Source organism: Myiozetetes cayanensis, unplaced genomic scaffold (assembly GCF_022539395.1).
Source record: "Myiozetetes cayanensis isolate MyiCay16 unplaced genomic scaffold, myiCay2020 scf28, whole genome shotgun sequence".
NCBI classification, from domain to species: Eukaryota; Metazoa; Chordata; class Aves; order Passeriformes; family Tyrannidae; genus Myiozetetes; species Myiozetetes cayanensis.
Window position 1 is genome coordinate 1925745 of NW_026087499.1, and position 20069 is coordinate 1945813.

Here is a 20069-nt window from a genome sequence, read left to right on the forward strand (position 1 = left end):
TCCCTTCAGCCACGTCTCCTGCCTCACAGGGAAAGGAGCGACAGCCAAACGAGCAAAAAGTTACCGGCTGGCCACTTATTTCCTTTTAATTTCCCCAGGAGCTCCTAAACGTGGTCTGGGTTGGACCGACCAACCCCGCGGTGAAACAAAGCCGTGGAGAACCCGAAGCACGAGCTGTGCCTTGGCCCTTGGATCTGGGGTTGACAGAGGGGGCAAAGCTGTGTTCGTACTCGCGCCCCAAAAGCGAGGCAGGGGTCTCCTGTGTCTGCACCATCCCAGCTTTCCTCAGGGGCCGGCTCCAGGGAGGTGGGATTTGCTCGGGGCAGGGCAGGGCACCCTCAGCCTTTCCTGGGAGCCCTTCTGGGCGCTTTCCCCGGGGCGGGGGGCGCGGGGCCGGGACCCCCACCCCCCAAGGGCCGCTCTGGGTGCGGGCAGCAGCGGGCGGAGGGAGGTGCCGAGGGAAGGCGTGTGCGCGGCGGAGCCCGGGGCTCGCACCCACCGCACGGGCCGTGCCCGGACCCCCGGCCGGGCGGGGGGTCCCGGCGGGGCCGCGACGCGGGATGCGGCCGGTCCCGCATCCCCCCCCCGCCCCGTCCTCCGGGAGGCGAGAGGGGCCGGGGCCGACCCCGGGCGGAGGAAGGGCGGGGTGAGGATGGCGTGTGGGACTCGAAACGCGGCCAAGCGCCGCTGCCGGGGCTCCGCGTGCGGCTGCGGGGCGGGGGGAGCCCCGCAGGGCCGGCCCGCAGAGCTGCCGCCGCCGCTCGCCATGAGCCGCTCCCGGAGCAGCGCCTCCCCACGTAGGTAAATGCCCGGGGTGGGGAGGGGGCGGCCGGCGCTGCCTGGGCGCATCTCCCCGCTGCATCCCGCATCCCTCCCCTGCATCCCGCATCCCTCCCCCGCCGTGCGGGGCCGGCCGGCGGCGCGGAGCCACCCGCGCCCGGGAGGGGCTGGGCCGGGGGCTGCCGGCGCCGAGCGAGCGGCGGGGACACGCAGCCCCGAGCAGGGAGGGTTCGTGGGGGCTTATTTTTGGGGCGGGTGGGCGCGCTGATTTTGGGGTGTGGGGTGGTGGGGTATATTTTATTTTCAATTCTATTTCGCAGCGGGGATGATTTTGGGGAGGGTCGGGGGAGAGGATGCGATGAGGCTCCCCCGGAGCGGGTGATTTTTTTGCAGCCTGCCTCCTCCTCCCCCAACCTCCCACCCCCAACCCCGCACCCCGGGTTTGGCTGCCTCGCTTCCCAGTTGCTGCATGAAGGCTGTGCTTGTGGCGGCGGGTGCCCGCTCCCGAGCCGCACACCGCCGCGGCCGCGGCCGGGGGGAGCCCGGGGCCAGCGAACGGGGGAGCACATTTTTTTTTATTTATTTTTTTTTAATTTTTTTTTTTTTTACCTGTCACGTTCGTCCTAGAAAAATAAAAAAATAATTAAAAAAAAAAAAAAAAAAAAAAGGGGAGGCAGGGGCGCGGGAACCCGAGGCATCCCCGGCACGGGGGAGTGCGTGTGTGTGCGCGGGGGGCGCCCCGCCGCCCCGCCGCCCCCCGCCGCACCGCAGCGTGCGGGCAGCGAGCGCGATGCGCCCCGCGCTCGGCTCTGCGGAATAGCGCGGCCGCCGCTCGCCCTCCGCGGGCTTGGGGCGCACGGACCCGACCGCTGGCCATCCCCTATTGATGTCCATGAATGCAAACACCATGATTTTCATGATCCTGGGCGCCTCTATCGTTATGGTAAGAGATTTTGCTTATCTCCCTCCCCTCCATCATCTCCCCCCCCCCAACACACACACCTCCCTTCCCCTTCCCCCCCCACCCCCCGCACTGTCCCTCAGCCCGAGCACCTCCGTGTGTGTGTGTGCGTGTGTGTGCGTGTGTGTGTGCCCCGGTGAACACCAAAGATTATTTTCTTTATGACTGCTTCAGTCTTTGGCAATCAAACTAGAGTCAATGTTTTATTCCATCATCCAGAGTTGACCAGATGCCTTGGTTGTGGGCTCTTACAGGCAATAGCTTGCTTGATGGACATGAATGCGTTGCTGGACAGATTTCACAATTACATCTTACCGCATCTGAGAGGGGAAGACCGAGTTTGTCACTGCAACTGTGGAAGGTAAGTTCACCTGCAGAGGATCTGCCCCCCCTGCCCCCCCAGCCCCTTCCCACCTTGCCTCACAGGGGAGGCACAGGGGAGGTGATGGCCAGGGAGCCGCTGGCTGGGCTACCATCTTTGCATTCTGGCTGTGTCTCACCTTGCTCACCAGCTCCTGCATGAACACAGGGAGGGGGGGATTTGTTTTTTTTTTCCGGAAGAAGAGTTTTCTGTGGGCTTGGAAGTCCATTCTCCTTTGTGTGCGTGTTTGTGCAGGTGCATCCGCCAGCCCTGCCAAAGTGAGTAACTTTGATGTGAACGGTTGTCATTTTGCCTTTGCTGTCAGCAGGTTGTGATGGTTTGGGGTCCTCAGCCTGTTTGGGGTCTGGGTCTTGCAGTTGTGTGGCTTAAACCAAATGGGGTTTGGAGGACCGAGAGGATCCGTGTCCAGGCTGGAGTGTGGCTGTGTAGGACAGTGTCACTTTGAGGCTTTGAGATCTTTGATCAGATTTTTAATTCCCCGTGGCTTTTCCTCCCGAGAGTTGTGATGCTGCTGGACACAGCACCCCGAGGAGGCTGGGCTGTGGTTTTGTGGAGCGTTCTGTAAGCCAGGTGGATGCTGTGCCAGGAGTGATGCCTTTGCTGTGCACAAGTTTATGACTGGACAAATCCCTGCCTCTCCCCATGGCTGTTGGGAATGCTGAATTCTCCTAAACAACGTCGTTCTTACGTCGTGTGTAATCGCTTGAGTGCTCAGCTGGGAGCTGGGAGCTGGGAGCTGGCTGCTCCCTGTGTTCAGGCCTGGGGGCTGAGCTTTGGGGAGGTGAATTTCTCTCTTCCTTGTGGGATTGCTGCCGGTGATCCTTGTCCTGCGCTCCTGGAGGCCTCGCTCCCCTCCTGTGCCTGGTTACTCACAGCCTGCGGGAGAGTTTCTTGTCTGTGGGGGAGTGAAGCAGCGTGAGGCTGTGCCAGCTAAAGGACACGCTGGGGGAGCCCTCCCTTGTCACATCCAGCGTTTAAATTGAGCTTTACTCCCCTTTGAGCTGCCTCTGGAAGCAGCTGCATCCTGTCTCCCGGGCGTCACATCCCTCTGGTGTCCCTGGTGTGGGAGCTGAGCTGGAGCTGGGATGTGCTTCGCTTAATGAAGAGAAACTGCTTTGCCCTTCCACTTGTGCTTCAGGCACCGAAGGTGATCGGTGCCTTCCTCCCCAGGCTCCCGGGGCAGAACAGCAGAGAAAGGTGCAAGCAGCACCTCCAGGGCCAAATTCAGCCGGGCTCTGGATGATACAGTGACAGACCCTAAATTCCTGGTGCTCCTCGGGCACCTCAGGCATCTCCCTGTTAAGGTCAGTGGGGAAGACTGTGGGCAAAAAACACCCACAGCATCTTTGGCTTGTTTTTGGCAAGGCTTAGCTTTTCCCCAGCTAATGTTTTTTGAGTCCTCTTGATGTTTTTCACTGGTTTAGATTTTTTCCTCTGCCCCTTCCACCAGTTTTTGTTTTTTACTCGTCACAGCTTGGTTCAGTGGTGGTGAAAACTGGCTGCTGACGAGAGAATTTAATGTTATCTGAAGGGGCTGAGGAGCGTCGGGTCTCGCTGGTGGTTTGGCAGAGTGTCCTGCCCAAGCCTGAGAAGGTGGCAGGGGGACTCTAACTCTCTGTCTGCAGAGATGCTGTGGAGGCAGATAAATTAGCCATGGCACTCTCCCCAGACATCGTTAGGTCATTTCTTCGAAAGTGCCCAAAACAGCTTCCAAATCGTCGAGCGAGGATCTGAGAGGAGGCAAAGAAAGCAAAGTTTACCAGTTGCCTCAGGTGCGTAGAAGCAACGGCTCTTGCCAACAGAAACACCAGAGCAGTGCCTGCTCCTGAGCCTCGGCTCCCACGTGCTCCTGCCCCGATGCAGGAGAAGCACCCTGAGCTGTGGGACGTCGCGTGGCCTCACGCTCGGGTTTGGGGTGTGATCCTCTCTGCCCCTCTCCCCTCCCGTGCTGGTGTTTTGGGCGCTCTGATTTGAAGGCAGGTGGTGCTGGATGTGCCTTGTCCTTCCTTGCCAGCTCTCCAAGTGCTCTGAGCAGGGGGCAGGGAGCCGTCAGCAGCTCTGCCTCGCACCAGGCAGGGCCGTGTCCTGGAGCGCATTGTCAGCGCCGCTACCGGGGCCTTGATGAAGAACTTAATTTGCCAACAACCAAAGGGAGTCCTTGGAGGAGGGAGCTGGCTGCAGTTCAGTGTGTTGCAGGGAGGGAATGGGGAAAATAAGTAAATGTTGCAGAAATGGAAGGGAAGGAGGAATTGGAACAAATGAAGATTGATGTGCAGTGGGCTGAGCTGCTGCAATTAAGGTTTTCCCTCCTGCCCTGGCCTGGGTCGTAGTGTCAGTCAGACCAAATAACTCATTCAGAAACGCTTTCCTTCCGCTCTCCTGCCCTGGTTGGACCCTTCCTTGGGGTGTCAGAGTGGCCCCCTTCCCCAGGAATGGTCTGCCATGCTCAGGCACCCCAGGCTGGACTGTGGACCTGGCACTGGGCACCAGTGTACCACAGGCTGTGCTCCTCCAGGAGGAACTGGAATGTGCACCCTGTGAGGGGCTGGGAGCTGTCCTGGACTGAGGGTGGCTGTGGGCAGTGAGGGCTGGCTCTGTGTGTGCCCCACGTGCCAGCTGATGTGTGCCAGGGGATGTGGGGCTCTGTGCTCTGCCAGGCTGCCACTGGAGCATCCATAGCCTGGATCCCCACTGCCCTGGCAGTGGGATGGGCCCTGGCTGTGTTTCCAGTTCCAGGGGAGGAGTCTCTTGTTCCTGTCCACACTTTCTGCTCCCTGGTGAAGGGTGCTGGGGCGTGGTGCTGGTCTGTGGTGGGAGGCTGGCAGGCAGCAGCATGAGTTGTACCCAGGGGTGCCCCAGGCTCTGTCCATGTTTTGGGGGCTCTGGGGTCATTGTCTGCTCTGGCTGCCTCCTCAAAGAGCTCTTCAGGCTCATGGGGGCTGTGCTGGGGTCTGTCCTCGTGGGCAGTGATGGGCCTTTCCCTGGACTCTGCCTGTTCTCCTCTCCATGGGGCACTGGCCTAGCAGGAAGGTCCCAGACAAGTGGAAGGAGTGCTGAATGGTTTTTTCTCAATATCCTGAGAACTCTGTGTGTTCAAAGTGGCTGGAGAGTGTCATTAGGGTCAAAACATTTGGGGAAGAGAACCAGCCCCATCTTCAGGTGCTACTGGAGGCTGAACACTTGGCTCTGCTGGGGCTCATCCCAACCCTTGCCGTGCCCATCCCCACGGAATCAGAGCCACTGGGGCTGCTGGAGGCTGGAGCTGTTGCTCATCACTTTATGCCAGAAGCAGGGGAGCAATTTTGACGGGGCAGGAGTGACCTGGCTGGGCCCTGGCAGGTGCTCTTCGGGTTCTGTGATGTCAGATGGGAGCTGTGGCTGCTCTTTGTGGAGAACCAAGAGGGAGCTGGTGACATCTGCACTGTGCAAAGTTTCAGTGACTGCTGGAGGCTGCAGGAACTGGATCCCGAGGGTGTGGGGTGCTGGGTGATGCTGCCTGGGGCTGCACTTGCTGCCCTGCTGCCCTGCCCAGTGCACAGAAACGTGGCCAGGGCTGGCCCACTTTTGCAGTCTTTCGGGTGACAACGTCCATGGAGCCACAAATCCTCAGTTTGAGGGAGCCTGGGTGGAGGGCAGTGCCTTTGGCCTGGAGTGCTCCTGCTCTGAGGGCTGGGATGGGCATTGCTGTGTGCTGAGATGGGCACTGCTGTGTGCTGGGATGGGCATTGCTGTGTGCTGGGATGGGCATTGCTGTGTGCTGGGATGGGCATTGCTGTGTGCTGGGATGGGCATTGCTGTGTGCTGGGATGGGCATTGCTGTGGGCTGGGATGGACCTTGCTGTGTGCTGGGATGGGCACTGCTGTGTGCTGGGATGGGCATTGCTGTGTGCTGGGAGGACTGGCAGATGTTCTCCTCGTGTTTGGCTGGGCTGTCACCAGCAGGCTGGGCCCCACCAGAGCCAAGGAGGGCAGGGCTGGCAGCACCCCCGGGGCCACCAGGGAGCACCCACGGCTGTTCCCTGGGAAAACAGTGGCTTGGGGAGGGGGGCTGGTGTGGGGATGGTGCATGGAGCGAGGACGTCAGCAGAGAGACGGGGCTGGCCCTGGCACCTGCTGCTGGTGCTGAGCCTGCACACGCAGGCAGGGTGTGACAGGGACTGTTCCTCTCCCAGCATCTGCCTCCTGGCTGCGGGAGGGAGGGGTGACAGCCACATTTACACTCCTGCTGGCTCCTGTTGACGCCGTGCAGGAATGTGGCTGCTGGAGCAGATCCCTGGGGGAGTTGGCACTCCCTGTCCTCGGCGTGTGGAGCATCCAGGCTGTCCAAATCACCAAATCACCATGGTGGGTCCTCCTCGCACGCAGGCTCTGGCCCTACCCCCTGGGGATGTGGCTGTTCCCAGGGCAGAGCAGGGCTGGGCAGGACTGCAGAGGTGTCCGAATTTCTCCGTCCCAGCCAGCAAAGGGTCCTCTCTGGAAGCAGAGAGCTGGCAGCAGATCAGGAGCTGGGTGATGTCATGCAAAGGAAAAACACCAAAGGGCGTCCGTGGAGGCAGAGGGAGCTGGAGGGAACAGATGACACCTGCATGGAGCAAAACAGCCTGGGGGGCTTGCAAGGCCCTTGTCTGGAGAGGACAGGGACCTCAGCAGCTCTGGCTCGTGTTCTCCTTGCCACTGACCTTCTGGGTGACCTTGGATGAGTCTTTCCCTCCCAGGCAAAGTGTCTCCCGTGAGCAGGGTTGGAAAGGAGCAGGAGGAGGGTCAGGCTCACCTGAGTGCCAACACCCTGCAGCAGAGCTGGGGGCCTGGCCAGCCTCGAGTCAGCTCTTGCTGTCCTGGGGATGCTTCAGCCCTGCTGTCCCTGGGCCCTGATCCAGGAGGGAGAGGCTGTGCTGGGACCTCTCCTGAGTGACTGATGTGCATGGAGACCCTGCCATGCAGTGGGCTGTTTCCTGGGAGAGCAGGGTGGAATGTGGAACGTGTGAGGAGGCTGCTGGCTGGGGTTGCTGGTGATCCCTGGAGATCCTGGGATCCCTGCCCTGCTGCTGGGATCACTGGTGAGGGTGGCACTGCTGTCATGGGGAACATTTCTGCTCTGTTTCCTCCTTTCCCAGCCCCTCTGGAGAAGTCATTACACCCCTCAGCCCCTCTGTGGATGTGCTGGGAGGCTGGGAATGCTCACTGCCTGTTGCTGGAGACCACCCTGGGCTTCTGGGGGCTGTGACAGTGTGCTGTGTCCCAGGGAGACGTTTCCAGCTGTGCAGTGGTGCCACCACACTGGTGTGCAGGCTGGCCCTGCTGGGAATGGCTCTGAGAGGTGCTGGGCCGTTTGGAATGTCGAGGAATGGCTGCAAGGTCAGGCAGGGATGCAGGACAGGGAGGCTCTGCCCTGTGCAGGGCATTCCTGGGGGGCTGGATGAGGCCCAGTCCCCAAATGCTGCTGCAGCTGGAGGTGGGGAGTGGGCTGGTCCAGCCAGGATGTGGCAGCTGCAGGATGAGCCTGGGAGATGTGACGTGTCTGCCACAGGCAGAGACAGACAACACCTGCCCAGGAGGGAGCCGAGCCCAGCCGGAGCATCCGCCGGCTCTCGGCCACCCCCATCCCGTGGGAGGGGTGATGTGGGAACTGCAGAGGCACCGAGGGGCTCTCTGTGCTCCCAACAACAAATCAGTGGGTTCTCTAGAGGCTCCTGAGCCGTGCTGTGGCTGCAGCAGCCGGAGCACACACAAGGTCACTGGAAGGGACAATGGCGCTCGGGGCACCGGAACCCCCAGCCTTGGCACTGCCCTGCTTGTCCTGGGGAGGAGAGGAGCTGTCCCCCCTCTGTCACACCCTGGGAGCAGGGACAGGGCTGCTGCAGCTGGGGCACACCTGTACAGACACACACACTGTGCTCCCTTTGCCTGGCAGCTCCAGTGTGTCACCTGAGCTGGGCTGGGCAGCAGCAGCAGCTCCAGCGTCCCATGCGCTGCTCACCAGACCCTTCTGCCTCTGGAGTGCCCCTGGCCTGGAGTGCTGGCACTTCTGTGCCCTCCTGAGGAGGCTCCAGCACACCCAGGGTGGACACAGCTCAGGATGTTCCACAATCCCCTGAGGGTGGGCATGGTTGAGGGGAGGTGGCTCGGGATTAACCCGGTCGGAATAACTCGCCCTGGATCTGCTGTGACAGCTGATCCCAGCTGGAATTGCCACCAGCTGGCCCTCAGGTTACTCAGGACATATTTTTCTTGTAAATAAACGTGGACAGAATGTGGGTTTGGCTTTTGAGGACCACGTGGAGCCCAGAGACCTCCCTGCAGTGCCAGTGCCCTGAGCCAGGGCTGAGGGGGGGCCGCTCTGAGGCAGCTTTTTACTTCTTCTCAAAGCCTTTGATTGGTGAAACAGGCACAGCCAAGGACTCCACAGCTCTGAAAACAAGGTTTGGCCCAAAGTGTTTGCCCTGAGGAGCCAGAACCTGCTCTCCAGCACTCTCTGCCCTCCCTGGAAGTGCCTGGCACGGAGCTGGGTGGGTTTCCTGCACCCACCCTCTGCTCAGCTCAGAGGTGGCTCATTCCCTCGCTGGATCCCAGAGCCATCCAGGGCACGTTCCAGATTCCAATCCCCTTGGCATGTGGTGGGGACCTGGACCTCTGTGCACTATTAATAACGTGCTGTGCTGGTGTGACCGTGTCTGAATCACTCCTGTGACGTCCCCGAGGGCTTGAGTGGCAACAGGAGCCTTGTGGGGGTCTGTCCCTGCTCCCCTCCCCATCCCAGTGGCACCACTCGGTCCTGCCAAGGCAAGACAAAGGATGGAAGTCCCTGCAGCCCAGATCTCCCAACTGTTGCACCAACAGGAAAAAAATTCGCTTTCCCTGAGCTTTGCTAAACCCTTTCTGGAAAACTCCGTGGGGTGGAAATGTCCCTCTGGGACCTCCTCTGTGTGGAACTATTCTGGTAGCTTGGGGTTCCCAAAAGCTGCTTTCCTGGGGAGCTTTAGTGACAGGAGGCTTTATTTTTTTAAGGAAACCTGCGCTTGGGATCCAGCTTGGATTTTTGATGCTTGGGTTAATTAAGTTGCCAAATCCAGGCAGGTCAAAGGTTTTGCTCTCTATTGAGTTTTGCCTCCCATGAAGTGGAAGAGACTTCAGCTCTGTGTGGCCTCTGGAATGACAGGAACAGTCAGCACGTGGCAAGGGAGCTGAGAACACAAAAGGAGAGCCAGGCCCTCCCAGCTGCCCCTGCCCAGCCCAGGGATGAGCACAGGGAGCCAGGAGAGCTGGAGGAGATCCCACTGCAGTGTGCAGAGTCAGCCTGCACCCAGCAGGGACGAGGCAGGGAGGAGGTGACTGTGTCCCTTCCCTCTGCCTGGTGAGCAGGAACAAGGGCTGTGCAGGGAGCAGGATGGGGGGAAAACCTCCTGGGAAGGGTGTGAGGAGAGCCCTGTGTCCCGTGTGAGCACAGCTGGCCGCGTGTGAGCCGTGTGTGTCACGTCCCTGAGCACTGGTGGGTTTGGCAGAGGGAAGGGGGAGGACTCCAGGACCTTTTTCTTCTGGCTCTGGGCTGAGACTGTCCATGGAAAGCACCTCCTGTGTGGGGACAGGTCTGTGCTCACCCACTGGGCTTGGATCTATCCTGGATGTGCCTGGGACAGACACAGAGCAGAGGGGACACACCCCAGCTCCTGCTGGGGAATTCCAGCCCTGGATCATCTCTCAGGGAGCCCAGGTGTTGGGAGGTGTCTGTGGATCCCGTGTCTGTGTTGGCAGGAAGCAAAAGGGAGTGAGTCAAGGACCTGCCAGGTGTCCCCATGTCACGTGCAGGGATTTGGGAAGCAGGGAATGTGGGAGTTCTGTGTGCAGGGATTTGGGAACTGTGGAACACATGGGAGGTGTGTGAGGCTTCTCTTTCCCCCCTCTGCAAAGCTGGTTGGGTTCATGGGAACCTCCCAGTCATGGCAAGAGCTCCCTTTGGAGGAGCCCTCCCTCACACCCCCTCTGCCCTTGGGTTTTCCCAAACCAAATGAGGGAAAGACCAAACCAGGGCTGCCCTCACCCCTGAGGTGTCTGTGAGCTGCCATCAGAGCTGGCCTGGAGGCACCTCCTGCTGTTACATCCCAGTCTGGTCCCTTTGCCTGATGGAAAGGGGGACTGGATTCCCACTTCCCACCCCCGTGCCATGGCACCAGGCTGTGCCAGCCCTGCCAGTGCCGGTGCCTCTGGTGCAGGTGGCCCCCATTAAGTCATCGCCGAGATTAGGGCTGTTTTCAGAAGGTTCCTTTGAGTGGAGGTTTGTTTGTGTAAATATTTGGACGTTTCTCAGGCGTGATTATCGAGCAACCTGCACCTCATGCATATTCAGAGGCCTCAGCGAGTGCCTCCTCTCCTGCGAGTGGGAGCAGGGCCGGGGCCGTGGCTGGGGATGCTGGGGACGCTGGGGACACTGGGGGTGCTGGTGGCAGCACTGGGAGAGCCCGGGCAGCTGTGCCCAGAGCTGGGAGCACTGGTGATGCCCCCAGTGCCAGGACTCCTGGCTGCTCCCCGGGCGATGCTCAGGGCGGTGCAAAGCAGATGCAGAGGCTCCAGAGCAGCCTGGTTTGCATCCCTGCATCCCCCAGCAGCTGGGATCCTCCCACCCCACAGGCTCAGCTCTCAGGGACCTGTCACTGCTGATCCCCTCCCATGCAGCCCCCACAGACCTGCCTGATTTTTCCTGATCCGCAACTCCCTCACTCCATCCCTGCCATTTTCCCGCTTTTCCCAAGTTAACCAGGGGTTTTCCAGGCAGTTCAGCTTCATCCCAGCCTTGGTCCCCATCACCTCATTGCACAAATGAACCCAGTCTTGATCATGCAGCAGGAGAACCTGAGGTGATCTTGGATCTCGTGTGACTTTTCCAGGAGCGATGCTGAGGGAGGAATTCCTTCCTCTGCTGTTGGAGGAGGAATTCAGGGATGCTCTCAGGAGCCTCCTCCGTGGCTCTGAACACTCTCTGCTCTGCTATGGGAGGGATTCAAGCCTCATTTGGCTCTGGGATAGAACAGCTCAGCCTGGGGCTGTCCTGCAGGGCAGGGACAGGACAGTTCTCCCTCCTGCCAGGGGATGGGTGGTGGTGACCCTTGCAGGGCCACACAGCTGCTCCCAGCCCCTGTGTGCTCACAGGAACAAGTGGCCTCTGCCCCAAACACAGACCTTTGTGTCCCTGGGGGTGGCTGCTCCGACCTCGTGCTCTGCTCAGCATTTTCTGCCTTGCAGATGAGGAGAAGCTCGGGCACGGGGAGCGCTCCAGGGTCAGCTTTCTGTGCCTCCCTCCCTCCCTCCCTGCCGGTTCCTCTGCCTGGCATCGTCTCCAAAAGCCAGGACAGCCCTTCAGCTCCCTGGGGTGGTGGTAGGAGCTGGGAGGAGGGTGCTGAGCAGTCTGTGAGTGGGTGGACAGGGAGCTGACCCCTCTCGCTGTCCGTGTCCCCACCACAGGCACCACGTCCACTACGTCATCCCGTACGACGGGGACCAGTCGGTGGTGGACTCCTCGGAGAATTACTTTGTGACTGACAATGTAACCAAGCAGGAGATTGACCTGATGCTGGGACTTTTGCTGGGCTTTTGTATAAGCTGGTTTCTGGTGTGGATGGACGGGGTTCTCCACTACGCGGTGCGAGCCTGGAGAACCAGCCGACGGTATGGTAAGTGCAGCCCCACGGGCTCCTGCTCTGCCCTCACACCCCTGCCCCGCCCTTGGAAGCAGGTGGAGAGGCAGGAGATCCACGCTCCTGCCACCTTTATTCCATCTGGGTTTGGCCCAAGTCTGGCCAGACCTATCCCAGCCCTTTCTATCCCGGGGGTTGGGCTCGATGATCCCTCGAGGGTCCCTCCCAGCTCGGGAGGTTCCATGAGCGTGTGAGAGCAGCAGGAATGTTGATGTGGGAAGAGCCAGCTGAGGATCCCAGCCCCGAGGGTAATTAATGCGTGTGTGGGTGCAGAGGGGTGTTGGAGGCAAAGGAAGGTGTTTGGGCAGGATGGTGATGGGGGTTCTGTGGCTGCTCCTTTGGGCAGAATGTTTTTCAGGCCAGGCCAAACTTCCAAAATCTGGATTTAAAAAAAAAAAAAAAAAAAAGGCTAATAAAAAATCTGGATTTTTCCAATTTACAACCAGGCTTGTGCTGATGGGGAGCAGCCTCGTGTGGTCATGTAAACCTGCGACATTGTGGTGACAATGACAGACATCTGTGCCGTGTCACCTGAGGTTTTTCCCACCCTCTTTGCTGTCCAGATGTCTCCAGATGTGGTGACATCAGCCCCCCAGGGGAAAGTGCTGGGCAGGCTGGTTAGTCTTTGGACCAGTAAGCTCAGCATCCTGAATTAACACCCTCAGAAGGACAAACAGATGCTCCTTCCCTTCCCCCTACTCCCTCAGCATGGACACCCCATGGACTTTAATCTCTGGAAGGAAAAAAAAAAAAAAAAAATACAAAAAACCTATTAATCCAGGGAATGGCTTGAAATTCCCTCACACTGTACCCATAAATCTCGGTGTCTCCAGTTCTGACTGATGGTGCCTGTGAAATTGCAACTCGGAGGAAAAGGAGAGCGAGCAAGAGGAAGATTTATCTGCAAAATTCTAATTAGGGAAGTGGACTATCTCCCTCGAAAAACTCAGATAAAAATGATATTAATTTCCCATTAGTCTTCCCAAATGCTGTGTGAGCAGGCTCTGAGTCAGGGCTCCCTCCAGGCTGTGGTGCTGCTGTTCCCCAAAGCAGAGGGATGAGTGGCAGGGTTTGCAGTGGGATCTCGGGTGCTGAGCCAGCGTTGAGACCCCGACCCCTGTTTTGACTCCTCAGCACCCAGGAGGTCAGAGCTGGCAGGGGGTGTTGTGGGGAGCAGGGAAATATTGTTCTTCCTCAGAGCTGGAGCTGTGAGCTGCACTTGTGGTATCACCATCTAACCCACCCCTTGTGAATGGAGACTGCAGAGGATTTTATTTTTAGTAATTAATTTAGTGTTTAAGCTAATTGATCTCTTTTGTTTCTTTTTTTTTTTTTTTTTTTTTTCCCCTCCCTGTCTATGCCCATTCTAAGCCTTTAAGAAGGGTTTGGCCAGTGGTGCAATGTTCTTTTAGGTATTTCCTATTCATTCAGATCATCTGTTCAAATTAGGCATTTTAAAAGGCAATAAGCAGAAAGGAATCCCATTTCTTTGTGGAACAAAGCTGAAATTTTCTTCTAAAGAGAGAAATGGTGCCTGTGAGGGTGAGACAGGGGTAGGGTAATCCAAATTCTGTGCTGGTACAGGACGAGGAGCCCTCCCTGAAAAACATGAGCACCACTTAGCAGTGACTCAATGTCACATTGGGGCCTGATCAGCTTAAATCATAACCTATAGCTCCTTCCCCATGGAAGGGGTGGCTTAAAATAGAAACTATTCCATGGAAGCTCAGCCAGCAGCCTGTGCTCCGTAGTAGCTTGGTCAGAGCAGTCACAGCCACCTCATGGCAGCTGCAGTTGTGGGCTCAGGATTATTTGGGATGGAAAAGACCCCTGAGATCACCGAGCCCAATCATTTCCCAGCATGATTGTTTAACTTCACTCTATCTGTCGCTCTCTGGGACTTCCCAGCTGTCCTCTGGGGGGGTTTCTGGGGGGGAATCACCCAGAGCTCTGGTGGGACTGGAGGGCAGCTGAAATGTTGCTGTTTCAGGGGAGGTTCAGGGGCTGAGAGCTGAGCCACTGGGGAACAAAATGACATGTTCAGTGCCCGAGCTGAGGGGCAGAGAGTGGCCCAGTGGTGCCACATCCACCTCGTCCCTGCTCCGTCCCGATGGTGGCTTTGCTGTGGGACAGCCCTGGGACAGCACAGCTCTCACCACTCCTCTCACATCTCACCTCCCTTCTCCTTTCTGCCTTCCAGACAACTCCTGGTCTTGGATCCCCAAATTTTGTAACTTGAAGGAGTTCAGGAAACGTCACCACAGGCAGTACGAGGAGGCCACCGGGAACATGGTGCACATCAAACAGAAGCTGTACCATAACGGGCACCCCAGCCCACGGCACCTCTGAGGGAAACCTGCCCCTCCTGGGGACTGCAGTGAGCTTTTAAAAACAGGACTTCTGCTCTTCTTCCAGCTTCTGGTTTGCTCCTCCATGGAAGCCCAGCCGAGGACACGATTTTACTGATCCATCCCGTGTGTCCCCCCCCCCCTCCAAAAGGGACACACCACGATGCACAACTAAGCCAGTCCTGGATGCTACGCAGCCAAGACATTGCACTGTGGTCCACATTTTATTGTCAGACTTGTGTATATATGTAAAAAAAAAAAAAAAAAAAAAAGCAGACAAACTAAAACAAACAAACAAAAAAAAAAAAAAGAGAGAGAGAAAAGAGATTTGCATTATACTTTCAAGCCCCCTGAATTTTCCCGGCGTTCCCGGCTGTCCTGCACATCCAGCTGCCCCCAGGGGAATGTTGGTCGAGGGGATGGAGGTGGGACAGCACGAAGATGATGCAGAGTGTCTCATCCAAGAGCTCAAGTCCCCCGTTTCTTTGGTCCTTTGGCTTGGTTTTGCTCTGCCCTGTCCTTTCTGTTGCTAAAATGGCGTGGCTGGTCACAGGTTTGGATGGGAGCTGCTGCCAGCGGGCTGGGAAGGCACAGCGCCCCTTTTTGCTTCGGTTCATGTTTTGGGGAGTTGTTGTGGGGGAAGGAAACGCTGGGAATGTGTAAGTGGTTTGTTGTTTGAGTTGCTGTACACTGAAACCTGCCTTAAGCAATCCGGGGAATCTCAGTGCCAGCCCCAGTGGGGCAGGGCTGGGCATGCCTGGGTCACCCCTCTGGTGGGACCTCGGTGGTGTCAGCGCTGCTGCTCCTCACCAGAGCTGGAGAGGAGGGAGGGAGGGAGGAGTGGGATGGTGTTGGATCTGACTTTGCACCCTGATCATACCCCTCTGCTCATAAACACCCCCCACCCCTCACCTGGGAGGGAAGGAGCTGCTCCCCCCTCTTTCAGAGAGAGAGCCCGAGGCCCTGGTTAAACCACCCCAAAAACACTGGCAGTGCAGCGAGAGGGTCCTGTGAACAGCCTCACTGCCCCTGCACATGAACAAACACCTCTCTCCCGTGCTCCTGCCCTGGGCTGGAATAGCAGCAGGTCTGGCCTTGGCTTGAGGGACACAGAAACGTGGACCTGAAGCCAAACTCCTCTGCAGAGTCCCAAATGTCCCAAACATCCCACGTCACAACGTTGAACCAAAGTGTGAGGATGCCCTAATTTGCTTTCCCCAGTCACATTTTAGGTGTGGGGTTTAAGGCCTGAGCATGACCAAGGGTCTGAAACCAACCTGCACACCCAGAGACCTCCTCCAGTTGCAGGCAGAGGTGGCTGAAGGAGCTGATAAAGGCCCTGTGTGGGGGTGTCTGGTCCTTGCAGAGGGTTGTGTTCTGCTGGGGGAGAGCAGCAGAGGTGCCCAGAACACACCCATGCCTCTTGCAGGTGCTGGGCAGCAGCACTTCTGCTGCCCGTGGTGGGCAGAGAGAGGAACAAAGGAGGGAGATGCCCCAAGAAGCTGAGATGGTAGCCCTGAAATCACTTCTCCTTCATTCGCCACTTTGTATCGAGTGGGTTTGTGCTCAGGTGGGGAAAACACCCCAAAGAAGGTGAATATTGGCAGAAAGTGCTGGTTTCTTCCATGGGTTCCTTGACACTGGCAGTGGCCTCCCATTGTCTGATGGCAATCCCTGTGGAGGGAGAAGGACACCATCACTCCAGCTCTTCCCTCCCTGCTTCAGCTTCTGTGTCTCGGAGTTTGTTTTCTTTAATTTGCTATGCCCAGGGTCAGTTCAATCACAAGCCCCAAGAGCCAAACACTCCCATTTTTCTGCCATTCCTACCTTTGTTATTCCCTAGGACCTCTTGTCTTGGAGCCCCCAGTTTGTGTCTGGGCCTAAATAACTGCCTGGTCCATAATTGTGTCTGTTTGACTGGCTGGAATGTCTGCAGCCACCTGTTGGGATCTGAGGAATGACTTTTCCTGGAGCAGCTCCTTTCCCAGACACACAGCTTTGCACCCTCCCTGAGCAGGCAGGGGAGAGCAGGTCCTGTGTTATCAAAGTGTCTTCAGGTGGGACAAACATTTTGCAGAGGAGAAAATTCCATCGTGGCAAGGACAAATATTGAGTCTCTGGAACTGGTTATGGGAGGGGGGGGGAAGGAAAAAGCACTTTAAATAATCTTTCCACTTGGAGCCTCTCATGAGAGAGACTTAAGGCAGTGACTTAAAGTCAGACTGAATATAAAGCCTGGTTCTGCCCTGCTCTAGCAGCTGCCCTTGGTTGAAATATTATTAAATATGGGACAACTGGAAAGAGTGAAGTGATGGCTCTCACTCATTAAGTCTGATCTGTCTGACCCACAGTGAAATTTCAGAAGAGCAGGAGGCTCTGGAAGAAAAAGAAAAAAAAAATCCCACACAATACATAATCCCATTATTTAAGAACAGATTTTTTTCTTTTTTTTTCTTTTTTTTTTTTTATAATTTGGGTCTGTAGCTCTCACCTTGTGAGCCTCTCTCTTGTTCACACAGCCAAAAAAAATAAATCAAAGACGGTCTCAGTGCAATTAAATTTACTGGGAGTCAGTCATTTATGGTCTTAAATGCACAGAAATCAGCCATGTCCCCTCTGTGGGGAACGAGGTGACAAAGCCCCCAAGAGAAGCAGAAGGTGGAGGAGGTTTTTGGGTACCCATCACTGCACTGCAGCCCCTGCTCTCCCTGCCTGCCACCCTCTCAGCTGATCCTGCTCCAGGGGGAGTCTTCCCAGTCCTGTCTGATGTGTCCTCTCTCGTCCCCCTGTCCCAGTGAGGTTGCTGCTCTTGCTGTCCGTGGTCTGCTGTTCCTCTGTGCACGTGTTTGTTTTGCTTCTCTCTCTGGTGTGGGGGTGTTTCCTCCTTGTTCAATTGTCCCAGATGTGCTAGTGTTGACTTGTTTGTTGTTCTCTTGCCTCTGATCCAGTCTTCACACACACACACACAAAATAACAAACCAAAAAAACCAACCACAGATGGAAAAAACAACAACACCCAAACCCAGCAACAACCCCAGGCAAAAAGGGTTCGGTTGGGGGTGACTCTGGCATCAGGGAGCTGACAAAACAAGGGCAGGCAGAGAGGAAAGGGGGTGCAAAGCTCTGAGCTGGCAGCTGTGGCCGTGCTGGCAGCTCTGTGGGACACGGGAACAGGATCTGTGGGACACAGGAATGGGATCTGTGGGACACAGGAGTGGGATCTGTGGGACACAGGAGTGGGATCTGTGGGACACAGGAACGGGATCTGTGGGACACAGGAATGGGATCTGTGGGACACAGGAATGGGATCTGTGGGATACAGGAACGGGATCTGCAGGGCAGGGGAGTGGGAAGTGCCGGCCCCGTCTCAGCACTCGCCCGCCAGATGCTTTGAGAGAGGCTCTGGTGGTGCTGGTGGAGGGTGAGGGGGGGTGTGTGGGATATTTTTAGAGCAGAGACAGAGCTTAAAAGTGGATGTGTCGATCCTCCAGAGCTGGGATTGGCACTGGGAATGTTCTCCCGTGTTTTTGGTGTGAGGAGCCCAGGCCTGGCTGCCTGCACATCCCATGGGTGTGTGCTGGTTGCTGCAGAGGGGAGGAGTGGAAAGCCAGGTGGAGAAAAGCAGGGGACTGAGAAATCCATTGCATCAACCAGTAGCTCCTTTTTAAAATCAGATCCTGTCCTCAGTACCAGCACTGCTGAATAAACCCCTTTTGCCCATAGAAACATCAAGAAGGACCTTTCCTCTCCGAGGAACAGTTTGGGAAGGTGTCTCATGTGATTCCATCCATCCATCCATCCATCCATCCATCCATCCACTGTACCCTCTTACTGCTCAGCCAGCCCTTGAGCCAGCCAGGGACACATCCACTGGCCCATCCTGGCTGAAAGACCTGGCAGCACTTTATCCATAATCAGTCCAAGGCCAGGAGGGAGCCTGGAAGGGCACTGGCAGCAGGGTGGGGTGGGTTTAGTTACTCTCACAGCTGTTCTACCTCATTTTCTGGTTGTGCTCAGCTGGGAGAAGGGAATCCCTGATCAAAAGGGATGTTAAACACAGCCAACTAAGGTGATTAAGGGACTGGAGCATCCCTTCTGTGAGGGAAGGCTGGGAAAGCTGCTCTGGGTGGCTGTGCTTGAGCAGCAGAATTGGACTAAGTGAATTCCAGAGATCCTTTCCAGATCAAACCGTTCTGTGGGGGGAAAGTACTAGAGCATGCGGTACAAGCAGACACTGGGATCAGTGGTTTTCCAGCCTGGATATTTTGGTGGGATAGATCTGGGATGGAGGGCAGGGGACAGGCAGGGCAGGGACACAGGACTGCAGGTTCCACCCCAGGATGGAGTGCAGATGAGGTGTCCTCTCAGTCCAGCCCACTGGGGTGCTCAGGAGAACCTGAAGCAGCAAGTGAGCTTAGTGAAAAAAAAAATAAATTAAAAAAGCCAAGTCTACAATCTTTCTGCAGGGGCAGAGAAGGAAGCAGAGGAGTGGGGAAGCGTGGCAGGTTAAGGAGGAGCTGGGCTGCCCATCTGCTGGGTCCTGCTGGGCCCCCAGGGTCCCACTCCGGGTCCATGTGTGTGCACTCCCAGCCGTGTCCTCACGTGTTCACTGCATGAGCCTCCTCCTCCTGCAGTGCCTCCCTCCCATCTGCACTCACTGCTTGTCCAAAGGGGTTGCCACTCCGAGTCCCCTCTGGGAGCTGAGGGGTCCCAGGAGGGGCGAGCCCAGGGGGGCTCAGGCTGACCAAGGCAGGGAAAGCCCTTGCAGGACAGAGCACTCAGCTGGGGTGGATTTTGTCACTGAGAACGACGAGAACAAAGCTTGCAGTGCTGTTTTCCCCTGATTGTTACTCCTTCTTTTCTGTTTTTTTTTTCTGCACCCAAACCAGTTTTGCATGCACCAGGCAGGGAGAGGCACAGCACACGTCGAGACTGAGAGAGAGAGGTCACGCTCTGCCCCGAGTCTGATCACAGAATAATCTCTACTGTGGTTGAAAAGCAATAATGGCTAATTTTGTTTTTTTATTATTATTATTCAATATACTTGCACGGGCAGATGTCACCCAGGGTTTGTGCTCTCCAGTGGCTGTGCTGGAGGGGTGACAACCTGTGCTGAGGGAGCAGCTGAAGGCGCAGAGAGAGCTTGGGGTGAGGGGGGAGGCAATAGAAAAAGCACACTGTGATTTTATTTGGGTCAATGAGTGGAGTGTATTTCAGCCATTCCTTCCCTTTCAATAAGATGTTTGTACATAACCAGTTCAGCTCCTGGAACTAAGCCCGTCCTTTGCTGTTTGTCAGTAAAATAGTTTTTTGCATGTTTTGCATCTGAGTGGTTTTTTTCCAACCCTTTGAACCCCCAGGGTACCCCCAGGGCAGGGGCTGGGGCACTGCAGAGCAGCAGCTCCCCAGCTTTGGGCAGGGGCTTGAGAGGAGGAGGAGGAGGAGAAGGTACCAGCAAGGCTGGAAAGGTGTGGGAAAACCTGTCCTGATCTCTGAAGAAGGGCTGGGTGATTCCCCCCAGGTTATGTGACATCACAGGACGCTGTCCCAGATTTTCACCTGCTTGCCTCCTGCTCACTGGGATCACAGGGAAGCTCCAAGGTCCAGAAGTGATTTTAAAGGGAGATAAATATTTTAACTGTTCAATTGTGGGTGCAAGTTACCTCCAGAGAGCAGCCTGGGCCCCTCGTGTTGCCTGCACAGGCCAGAAAGGCAGGAAAAGTGCAGGGAACTCAGGGCTCTGGCACGGAGAAGGAAAAGTGGGAATATTTCCCATTCCAGCAGTACCAAAATCTGCCACCATCACCCAGCCCTTGACCATCCTTCAGTCTGCTCCTGGCTGGAACAGAACCACACCCACAGACAGAGCAGGTCTGAGCCCGGGTGGGACCCCAGTCCTTGTGCACAAAGAT

General features: G+C 56.8%; 1 protein-coding gene across 4 annotated transcripts; it reads left to right on the plus strand.

The window, feature by feature from the left end:
* Positions 1-675: 675 nt before the first annotated feature.
* On the plus strand, positions 676-19472 carry TMEM240 (transmembrane protein 240). Of its 4 annotated transcripts, none has more exons than XM_050322463.1 (4): positions 676-801; positions 1996-2102; positions 11577-11785; positions 14010-19472. In XM_050322463.1, the coding sequence occupies exons 2-4, from the start codon at positions 2011-2013 to the stop codon at positions 14156-14158; spliced, it is 450 nt and encodes a 149-aa protein (XP_050178420.1). In that variant the 5' UTR covers positions 676-801; positions 1996-2010; the 3' UTR covers positions 14159-19472. The 4 variants fall into 4 exon arrangements, with proteins under 4 accessions (XP_050178420.1, XP_050178418.1, XP_050178419.1 ...); XM_050322461.1 differs by lacking the exon at positions 676-801 and adding an exon at positions 1326-1723; XM_050322462.1 differs by lacking the exon at positions 676-801 and adding an exon at positions 1338-1723 and having other exon boundaries at positions 1961-2102.
* The last annotated feature ends 597 nt before the right edge of the window (positions 19473-20069 follow it).